The following is a 12,160-nucleotide window of genomic DNA, read 5'->3' on the forward strand; positions in this document are numbered from 1 at the left end:
AGCCTTCACTTAGCCGACTTTCTGTACTCAGAAAATACCCACATCACTGGAACAATGCAGAAAAATAAAAAAGGCATCCCACATCAGTACAAAGAAAAGTTTCAGGTAGGACAAAAACTTTAAAAGAGCAATAGCTTGCTTCTTTTAGCTTACAGAGAAAGAAAATTTGTTCTCCTTCTTTTGACAAAATTAAAAGCTGAGTCTGTACAAGTTACAAAAACATAAGAGCAATGCTGAAACTATAAAATCAAAGCCTGAGATGATTCACTATAGTACTCATGACATGGGAGGTATTGATTTTCTGCAACATCAGTGATACATCTCGGATGAGTGCCGAACGGTTCGCTACTGAAAGAAAGTTGTACTAAATATATTTTAAAGAATGGTCCTGAATTCTCATATCCTGACCTTGTCATATTTTCTGTTTCACTAATTAGCTGATTCTAACACTACGTGCAGTGAAATATCACTCGCTTTACCAACCAATTGAAAAGTATAATACAAATTCCCTTCAAACAACCATACATAAAACGGGGTTATATCAATTATTTGGTGGAACCCACAAGAATGTATAACATGTATGGTATTTTTCCATTCAGTAAATAATCTACTTTCTTTTTATTAAATAAAAATAAGTCGTAATTAAAAAAATTACTTGAACTCTACATCTCATGCTTGCTGGTCTTTGAACGATTTTTCATTATAATATTTAAAAACTAGAAGAAATTTCAAGTAGATTTCATGTGAAATTACAGAAACTTAATTACAGCACACACTTTGCATTACCGTGCACGTAAGTGTGTGGGAGAGCACTAATCCCACTGCTACCAGCGCTAGTGCTGGTGCTGGTTTACTTTTGGAATAGACCTCATAGGTTGTTTAAACACCACAACTATCCCATGAACAACTACCATTCAGTAATCCCATACTAGTAACAATCTAACTGTGAAACGAGTCCAAGGGTAATGGCTAACAATGACTCGTATTGTCTGACGTTATCACTACTTTGTCCGTGCGTTTTACCCTGCAGTTGTGTTGACAGATTGGTTTTGTCTTTCATGTTTAGATTAGAGTGAATGCTTTGAGTAGTGTGTATTGTGCCATGATGAGCTCTAAAATGAAACTTGAGTTTTACCGTTCACAGGTAAAATAACAATCATTGAACATTTGGACAGAGGTGTGGTGGGTAAACAGTTAACCATGATGTACAGACAGCATAGGGATGTAGACGATTTTTTACATAAAGAAAAACAAATGTCCCATTGTGAATATTTTATCCACCCTCGAGAGCAAATATGGAAGTTACAGTACAATACTTTAGTACATATTTTACAGTACTGTAGCAGATATTACGTAACTATTAGTCAGCAACAGTTGTCTATTTTTATACCATCGTTTTCTCTGTTTTATTTTTTCCCTAAAAAATGGCTTTTAAAGATAAATTCCAACTATCCAGATTTTTTACTATCCGGATGGGGTCTGGTTCCAATTAATCAGGATAATTGGATTTCCACTGTACCAGCTTAAATTCCATGTAAATATGACATATTACAGACCGAATTATATACAACATTTTTCCTTGTTAAGTTATAGTATGTTCAAAGTTATATATTTACATACACAAACTTGAGCCCAAATTAGAAAAAAAGAGGTATTTTTGTAAAAAATCTTAAAAAAAAAAAACCTGCACAGTACATAAACAAACTGCAATTAAAAGAGAATCTGATAAATCTATTTCTGGTTTTAAAGGATTAATAAAGAATTAGGCCTACAATTTTGGTACAGTTCCTGTTATAAAAAATATATCACTTATTAAATTTTATTAATACTAATGATGGAGGGTGGTGAGTATCACATAAGTAATATTTTTAATCAAATGAAAGCCTTTAGATTATTTATTTAATAACTAAATAATGCACTCATTTTAACAATCTTACAAACGTAACTGTTTTTCTAGTGCAGATTACAATTTATTAAAATCATCTGTTATGAAATGTTTCAGGAATGCGTAGTTATACCTCTTTAATTTTCCATCAATAATTTTGGGATCGTTGAATGTTTGAAACACACTCTAAAATTTTCAAAAATACAACACAAATTACTTAAAATAAAACTAGGCCTGCTTGTTAATGATCAACATTCTTAATCTTAAACTAACTGCAAATTACAAAACTAAATGTAATATAGTTAGATCCTCCTGATGGGTTTCTTAACTGAAAATGATTGGAATAAATCAAAACTGAATACAAATAATTATAATTACAGGTTTGTTTAGATGAGCACACTATTCAGTTTTATATTAGAGATAAAAGATGATCCTTGGGTATAAAAATTTGCAATTCTAAACTTCCTCCAGCCAGAAAATTTTGGAGTTAAGTTTAAACACCTCAGATGTAATATTTACAGTACGTTCAAAAATGTAACGATAAAACTATAAATAACATGAACAAGAAAATGAACAAAGAAGCAAAATTTATTGTATCTTATAGGAGTACATGAGTGAAAATGGTTGATTTATACACCAGTTCTTAACAGTAGAGAGGGAGATGAAGTAATTAGTAAAAGATTACTGAGAACAATGACATCTGGTTAGGCTGCATGTTTATATATCTTTCTACATCCAATGGACAAATTCATTAACAAGTTTCAACCTAGTTATTCAAAGCAAATACACTTCCATCCAGCATAAACCATCACCTTTAATGAAGAACATTTTGCACAATCAGTAAATAGAAACTTAAGTTTTAAGTTGAAATCTCTTGCTTTTTTATCAGTAACTTCCACAACTAATGGAGAATCTCTTGAACCTCTAATAAGCACCCCTTCTAGAAGAATTACAGATACACTACTGTTCAGCAGAGCTTTAGCTGTTTAAGCTTTCTCTATGTTTATGTCACTGACGGCTAAGACCTCACACAAAAGCGTATGACAATGTTCTCTTAGCCATACCAGATAACTGTATACAGTTAACTGTATCTGGCCATTAGAGTAGCCCTTTCAGGATATAATGCTAGGTACAACTTGTCATTTTTGTGTGGGAAGCCTAGGTATTTTAGCAGTGTACAGCTTGTCAATCGATGAAGTAATCAAGGACCTGGGTTGTGTATAGTGTTAAAGAGGCAAAGGTATTGGAGTGCATCACATTTCGATGTCAAGTTCAGGGTCCTCCTTCTGATCTGAGAAAGACTGAATGTGTGGTACTATCAGTTAAGATGAACTGACCTAAGAAAGCTAGACAAAATAAAGGAGGAATTCCACTCTGTTATCTCCTATTCCCCAAGAACAAAAAAGTTAATTTCATATAATTTTAAATACAGTATTGTACTCAGGGATTAATATCCTGATTTTTGAAAAAGCATTCATAGCCCAAAAAGCTGTTCTGAGAGCAATGGTTGGTGCAAACTTTAGAGAGAGCTGCAGACCGCTATTTAACCCTTTTAACCCCGACGTCCGTACTATACGGACGTCGTAAAAATGGCGTCAACTCCCGACGTCCGTATAGTGCGGACGTGTACTTTTTATTACTTTACTGGCCACCTATTTCACCAAATGCTTTGAAATTTCACAGACTTGTGCACAAAGATATTTTGCATCGAAATATATTAGTTTGTAATGGTTTGACTTCGTATTTTGTCAGTCTGTGACTGAGCAATTGCAGTTCGTCTCGACTGACTGCTCACGCTTGTTGCAGACAGCTGTATATCACGTATATCAGCTGTTCTTCACAGTTTTAGGTTAAAGCAGTGTAAAGTACGGCAGTTAAAGTTTAGTTTATTATTTGTTTGATTTCAAAATGAGTAAAAGACATCGTTCAAAGTCTCCCGTAAGTGAAAATACACTAATTAGTAACCTAGTTGCAAATGGTGTGGATGTGATTAGTGACGACGATTTGAGTGATGGATATCTTGAAAATTTACATTTTGTAGTGATGTAAATATTGTTTTAAAACTTTTTTAAAATTTATATTATGAACAGTTTTAGTTATTTTGTCAGAAATAACTTTGGTTTTATGTTTATTTTAAGTACAGTGAATTTTAAATGTCTTGTTACGTTGCCTTGCCCAAAAATGGCAAAAAGAAAAATTTACACGGCTTTACAAAAATTGATGTTACTCCACTTGTAAATCAGGTAGGCATATAATTTTTGTTTCCTTTTATTAAGGATTAAGTATGTCATAAAGTAAATGGGTATTTTTGTGTCAAATATTTTTTTTATCTGTATGGTTTCCATGATCAAACTTGAAATTTTTTCATTTTTATTTATTTTTTATATATTCATATGTATGTAAAAAAAATTACTTTCAAAATAATAATTTTATTTGTATATTTCTGTAAGCTAAATGTATAAAGAAGTAAAACAAAAAAAGAATTACCTAAATATCTTAAAAAATAAATGAGCTATGAATATTTTACAAAACCCTTACATTTTGTCTGAAAATGCCTTGGGATTTCTGGCACATCACTTGATTTAATGGCTGGGGTTAAAAGGGTTAAAAAAATCTAAAATACTCACACTACCAGGTTTATATATTTTTGAATTTTTGAACTTAGTCCATAAAAATCCAAATACCTTTGACCAATACAAAAATCAGCATAATCATAGTACTAGACACAAAAATTGTCTTGCCTTTCCAATTCATGAAACTTCTTTATTTAAAAAAAAGTCCACTATACATGGGAATTCGCTTATATAATTGTTTACTCACCATAGAAAAAGCTTATTACAGCGTAAATGAAATTTTGAAAGATTTTTCAAACAACGAGTAAAACAATAACTAATCGTGAAGGAAACAGGATTTTTTCCGGACATTTGCCATCGTTCAGTGAAACAATAAATCAGTAACACTACGTTTCGAGATCTGCAATCTGATCTCTTCTTCAGGTAAACTAACCTAATACATAATATTACAAACTAGGTTAAAATAAACAAATCTTACGAAGGAATAACTAATCAATTTTAAAATCCCAACCCATGCAATTATTAATTATTACACTGTATTATCCCTTCAGTCTATGTAAAATAATGATGATTTGTTATTCTTTATAGACATAATACAATATAGACAATACATGCAGTACATACTGCAACGCTTGTATTTTAGCTATACTTTTAAAAAACTTGAACATGCACCTGTTTGTATTACTTATGTAAGTATTCAAATGTCAATGTGCAATAAATACTTTGAATTTGAATAGTAAACGTTCTGCTCACTGTTTTCTTAAAAATTTGGACTGTGGTTCCGGAACTTCCTCCAGATAAGTCTCACCTGTAAACCATGTAGTCTTTGTTGGGCTGGGGCTCAGCAGGCTCAGGTAGGAATGCAGATTCCATGTCAGGCAGCGGAGTGCCGTCCTCATTGACCCAGTAGCCAGGACTCTGCTGGTGACTGCCGGTATACCATCGACGGTGTTGTGGGTCCTGCCACAGCAGATTGTAGAGCAGGAATCCATGCTCCTCCACCGAGTTCACACTCACCAGGTCCGACTCGTATGCCTGGGAAACAAATCAATGCAAATGTGTTGCTTGCTACCTGTTAATACTAACAATGCCAAATAAGACTAGTGGGCCTGGGTCGAGAGATTGGTGTTAGCGATGGATTAATCTTATACTAGGTCAGAATCCGTTTTTGGTTGAACAAAATCCAAAAAAAAAATCCATATTTGAATTTGAATACGATTTATATTAACCCTTTTACTGCCGACGTGCGCGATTGCGCACGCTGCCGTTTGTGCGAAAATCGCCAACGTGCGCTATAAAAGCCGTCTCGTATTTGTTTTATACTGGTTTTCAATGTTGTCCAAATGCATCGAAATTCAGCTGTGTTATTCATTACTATATGGACAACACACAGAAAACAGGTTTTATAATCTATGGAAGCTATTTTTGTTACTGAACTTCTTTGGTTATAACTCGAGTTTGGTTTGATGAGGTTATGGTCGATCTCATTAGTTGTGAGTTCCACATTGTGTTGTTTCGTGTTTTACACTTTATTTGACATTTATATTTGTAAATCTACATATTTTTACGATTAATAAAATGAGTACTGGAGGGAAGAGGAAGAGAACCAGGACTGTCTGCAAAAACTGCAAAAAAGGTGTTCATCCCACAAGTTTTGGGGAACACAAGTGCTAATCAGCAGGCCTATGAACCTAAAAATGTATATATATTTTTTGTAAATATTGATCAAAGTGCCTTTTAACTTTAATTTTCTATTATGTATTATATTTTCATATCAATGGACAGTGATTTATGTATTATAAAGTGATTTATGTATTATAAAGCGATATAGTGTAAAGTTATGTATCAATAAACGTGTTATCTTGAAATTCGAGGATATTGCACCAATTTCAAAAATTCATCACAGCTTCAGTATTTTTCAAGGTATGTTCCTAAAACTTTTTGGGAATGTTTATATATAATTACTATACAATAAAAAATTATAATTATGGTGGTGGTTTAATATTTAAATATAGTTGTTAAAGTGCAAACTCAAAAAATAATTTTTATTTATTTAAAATTTTTGTTTCATGACATAATATATATATTTTTTAAGGACAGAAAATGTTTAAATTATTTTTTGTAGCAAATTACAACTTATAAGGAAAAAAACAAGATAAAGTTTATCAATTTATGATAAAAAATAATGAATCCATGATTTTTTAAAAAAATCATTACATTTTAGTCAATTTCAGCCCGGCATTTTTCAACAAACTAAAAAAAAGGTGTCCGGCAGTAAAAGGGTTAATCCATTAATGTGATATTGCATCAATTTCCACCCTTGTACATACTACAATTGTTTGTTCTGCATTTTTCATGAAACAATATGTCTGTATCTAGTCGAGTTGCTTGTTTCTTTTCCACCACTATTGTTTATGCTGTGCTAAGTTTTGCTTTGATCACTCTACAATTGTTTGCTCCACATTTATAATGGCGCTGTTTGTGGAGTGAGCTTCATTTTTGAAAATGGTTAATCATCCCAAAACTGGAATCTGAGTCAGGATTATTAAAAAGTAGAAGAAAGAGATTGAAAATAGACTTGTTGATATTGTCTAAAGATGCAGCTGTATTGTAGACTTCAAACTGCATTTCCTGATTCTCTTGACTAATGACGTTTAACCCTCATTTAACCCTTTCCAGCATACTTGTTTGATCAAGCCTGGAATTAAACAATAGAATGATCATGAAAAAATATTTTATATTACATCACAACTAAATAAGTAAAGTACTTTATTTAGTATTAGTATTTATAAATTTTCCAGAACGACTCTTTATTCATTTAACTATATTTTATTTTATTTTCCAACCTGACAAAAATCCCAACGAAATATAATTATTATAAATACCTTTATCCAAAAATGTATTAATTTAAAAATATTGATATATTTTTAATTACTTATAAACTTTGATGTTGAACAAATTAAAAAATGTCCTTGCATTTATATTATTTCAGCTTATATGGTAACCAATGTCAAAATCCTTCAATTATTTAATATTATTGATTTCATAATATTTTTTCTTTCGCTAAAACTTTAAATTTAAAAATAAATAATATTATTGCATATTTTTTGGATTTCATAGCATACATTGAAAATACATTGAAAACCCATTCATCTGAAATCAAAATAATAAGAACTGAATAATTTTGTAAAATTAATATAATTTAATTGGTTTAAACTTAAATTAACTGACTACGATTTAATGTGCAATGTTTTATGGAAGGAAATAAGTGGTTCAAATTATAGGCAATTTTAGTCAATAAACACATATTTATAAGAATATTAAGATTAATTTGTAATTTTAATAATTATTATTGTGGTAAATACTAATTTCAATATCCAATTAATTTAATATAAGCAACAAAATAAGTTAGAAAATATAAAAAAATGAGTACCTGACAATTTTTTCTAGCATCATTGCGAGTGTGTAAAGGTGACTTTATAAACCTATAACATGAGGACTGGAACTGGATCCAATATTGAGGACATCTCCAGGAGGCTTCTTCCTGTGTCGAGGACAGGCAGATAAGCGGCGCAATCAACAGTAACCTCCACATTGCTGTAACATTACAAATACAGTTGATACACTTCGGCTTTCAATCCAGTACTGGGAATAAACCTTATTCCTAAGTCTAGGACAGGCACATTTGCAGAACAACTAGCAATATCCACCACATTGCTATAACATTACAAATACAATTGATACACTTCATTTTTCAATCCAAAGTACTGGGAATAAACCTTATTCCTAAGTCTAGGACAGGCACATTTGCAGAACAACTAGCAATATCCACCACATTGCTATAACATTACAAATACAGTTGATACACTTCGGTTTTTAATCCAGTACTGAGAATAAACCTTATTCCTAAGTCTAGGACAGGCACATTTGCAGAACAACTAGCAATATCCACCACATTGCTATAACATTACAAATACAGTTGATGCACTTCAATCCAGTACTGAGATTAAACCTTATTCCTAAGTCTAGGACAGGCACATTTGCAGAACAACTAGCAATATCCACCACATTGCTATAACGTTACAAATACAGTTGATACACTTCGGCTTTTAATCCAGTACTGGGAATAAACCTTATTCCTAAGTCTAGGACAGGCACATTTGCAGAACAACTAGCAATATCCACCACATTGCTATAACATTACAAATACAGTTGATACACTTCGGTTTTTAATCCAGTACTGGGAATAAACCTTATTCCTAAGTCTAGGACCGGCACATTTGCAGAACAATTAGCAATATCCACCACATTGCCGTATCATTACAAACACTTTTAGAAATAATAGGCTAAATGTAATAGGTATTTAGTAGTTTTATGGTATTTTTTGTTTAATAAGTTTTTACACAAAAACGTTTCAGCCTTTATTGGTGGTGGGGGGGGGGAGGAAGACGGTTGGTTATGGAGGAATATGCCATCATCCTTGAGGGGAATGAGGATCCCTGCTCATTAATATACAAACAATCCCAAATTTTCATGTATCATTGTGGTCATGTATCATGTATCATCACTGTCCATGTATAATTTTCCATTAAAACCTTGAGTACCTCAATCTCAGAAGTGTTTGTACAACAAAACATATAATTTTAATATGTATAACACAATCTAGAATCGTGTAATATTGCTCCTGAAACACTATGTATATGATAATATTAAGAACAAATTATTTATAGAATTTCATGTTAAAATCTGTTCACTAAAAAATATGTAAAGCTTTTGAAAACTCATATTTCAATTCATGTTTGTTGTTTAATTATTAAATATCATCACTGTATTGAAATAATACCACTGCCAGCTTAAATCTTTTAAATACATAAAAATATTATAAAGTGGAAGAAGATATATACAGTAGTTCATTCTTCATCCAAGTAATGACTTGATGTAGGAAATATTGTATTTAAATAAATTGCTTGTTAAATAAAAAACCATATTATCTCCAACTATTTTTTGCTGTGGCGAAATTGCCCAAGTATGCAACAACTGTAAGCTTTGATGTCAATAATTGCTATTCTGATTTTCCATGATTTTAAGTTAATTTAGATTTATCTTATATGAAAACAATTTTTCTGGAGAAATAAGAGACTTGTTTGATATCACAGTATAATTAATATTTTACTGACATATTTCAAAAAAGGATGAAATTCCAAAACTTTTTTGTTTTAAGCGTAATTACATAACTGATGAATATATTGTTGCTTGAATAGTGGTTATTAATAATGACCTTATATTCTATGATAATTTCCGGGGGTAAAGAGACAAATAGTGTAGGCATACCTTTATTATAAAGAGAGGTATAGCGGTTTTTCAAACGTTAACAAGTCCGAGAAGTCGGGTATTTTCAACAATATAATATTGAAATATAAATGAAATTAAAGACCTTAAAACTGCTCCTTGATGTGCAATATTCAGTCAATACAAGACTACTTTAAAATTCCTTATACACAGGCCTAAACAGTAATTTCAGCTGTTACTTAACTGCTCTCCTTACTTCCATTGTCATTGTGCCAAATTTCAAAAAGTTTTTTTAAATATAAAGTCAACGAGTTATAGAAATTGTCCGTACAGTATAGACATCTACAGTAAAAGATTTAAATTCGTGAACTGAAATAAAATATGAAAAAATCATTTTAAACCAGAGTATTAAAACTTTTTTGTTAAGACGTGTCACAAAAGTCTGTAATAATCATTAGGCACAATTATTAACATAAGACTTTTATATCCATAAAACTGTATCACGAAAGTCTGTAATAATCAATAGGCACAATTATTAAAATAAGACTTTTATATCAATTAAAACTGTATCACGAAAGTCTGTAATAATCAATAGGCACAATTATTAACATAAGACTTTTATATCCATTAAAACTGTATCACGAAAGTCTGTAATAATCAATAGGCACAATTATTAACATAAGACTTTTATATCCATTAAAACTGTATCACGAAAGTCTGTAATAATCAATAGGCACAATTATTAACATAAGACTTTTATATCCATTGAAACTGGTGTTTTGTTACTGATAAAATTTTAATTGGATCAAATCTTACAAGGCAAGCTATGTGAAATCTGAAAATTTATTATTTATAGTATAGTTCCAGTTTCATTACATACATCATTCTAAATCACAAAGAGAGCAAAAAACTGAATAAAACAGTTTCATAATTCTGCGACAAAAATCAAGAGTTATACACTATTTATCAAATGTATAAAAATCACTTATGTCAAGTGTTGTGCTAGTCAGTACCTGACATAATAATTAGACATACCTTTCAGACCAATGGTATGCATAGCACAAGCTTTAGTAGTAGAGTCTGTGACAGTGTCAGACGCTGTATAAGCGGAGAGTGAGTATTAGTACAAAAATACCTTTCAGTTTTGATATATTGAATGAAATCAAATCTGGAAGCATTCATCAAAAAAAACCTTAGCTGACCTCACAACCAGAAACTGTTATCAATAAACTTATGATCTCCACAATCACAACCAAGCTGCCTTTTGACCCTAAGTAACATTTAAATTGGTGTCAATATACCAGTAATTATAAAAGGGGAATATATTTTTAGTGGTAGAAGGGTCATCTACAACATGTGAAAGACAATTGCAGATAATATGCAATGAGTTTATATAGTTAATAAATATCTCAAAATATAAACAGTTTAATTTATAAAATATTATATTGAATTGCTTGATTTTTTTCAGTTTCTATCAACAGAGAGCATACAAAAAATGTATTTTTATGAAAGAGTGAATTTCTTTGTATCCTTACTTTTATGCCCCGTGGCAGATTGCGTTTTTCGTGCAATATTCTTGGAGACCTATATAATATCACAATGATTTCCAGAATTTAAATATGTCTGTCATATGAAAGCTAAACAGCTCTAAGTCACATGTATAATTTGATTTCCATTTGTCTTTTACATCATGTACGCACATATTGAACATCTATGTGGAAAATTATATCAGATTTGTTTCATCTACTTCAGTAGGGTATATATAGGCGGTATACAACGTTTTAGTGTTGGTAACATCGTTGTTCAGTGTTAACCTATTACAAGAATAACGTGTTACCAGTAACAACCTGTTATTTCAGTACACCTGTTACTGAATGATTTGGTGTACCCTAGATTTGGCACCCTAACATCAAAGGGGCACACAATAAGCTCAGGTTGACGTGTGAGGATCTGTGAATCCACCCCAATACCCCAACGCAAAAAAAAAAAAAGAATGATTTGGCATTCTCATAACGTCTTTCTGATATTAGGTTACTCAGTAATCTGGTTACTAGTAACGAGGCTATTATCGTGCAAGTAATGAGGCTAGGAACGGACCAGGTCTGGTAACACATTCTAGTATTACACTACTAGTAAATAGAAATGTAGTCTTGTATTTCTTTGGAAAAATGAAAACAAACCCGACTTATTCGTCATTTCATTGATCGTTGTCAGTTATCATTAATTATAAGTATTCTACTAATTTTAATATTACATTATAGTGAATTAGTTACGTTTTTATATACTATACAATAATTGTACTGTGCAGCAAAAATTTTAAATAACCAGTTTATAATTTGTATATTTCAAAGTAGTCTACCAGTCAAATTATACTGTACTGACTTAATTAAATTTAATTTTCGTACACTATTTT

At 31.2% G+C, this 12,160-nt stretch overlaps 1 protein-coding gene across 3 annotated transcripts in view; it reads right to left on the bottom strand.

Moving 5' to 3' along the window:
* The window catches only part of LOC124368877 (contactin), a 59,884-nt gene that overhangs the window by 42,470 nt on the left and 5,254 nt on the right, over positions 1-12,160 (bottom strand). For all 3 annotated transcript variants that reach the window (XM_046826351.1, XM_046826352.1, XM_046826353.1), the window contains exons 2-3: positions 7,892-8,055; positions 5,267-5,493 (exon numbers count right to left, since the gene is read on the bottom strand). In XM_046826351.1, coding sequence (XP_046682307.1) covers positions 5,267-5,493; positions 7,892-8,055 — 391 coding nt within the window. The remainder of the gene's footprint in view (positions 1-5,266; positions 5,494-7,891; positions 8,056-12,160) is intronic.

This window comes from Homalodisca vitripennis, chromosome X (genome assembly GCF_021130785.1).
Source record: "Homalodisca vitripennis isolate AUS2020 chromosome X, UT_GWSS_2.1, whole genome shotgun sequence".
Taxonomy (NCBI): Eukaryota; Metazoa; Arthropoda; class Insecta; order Hemiptera; family Cicadellidae; genus Homalodisca; species Homalodisca vitripennis.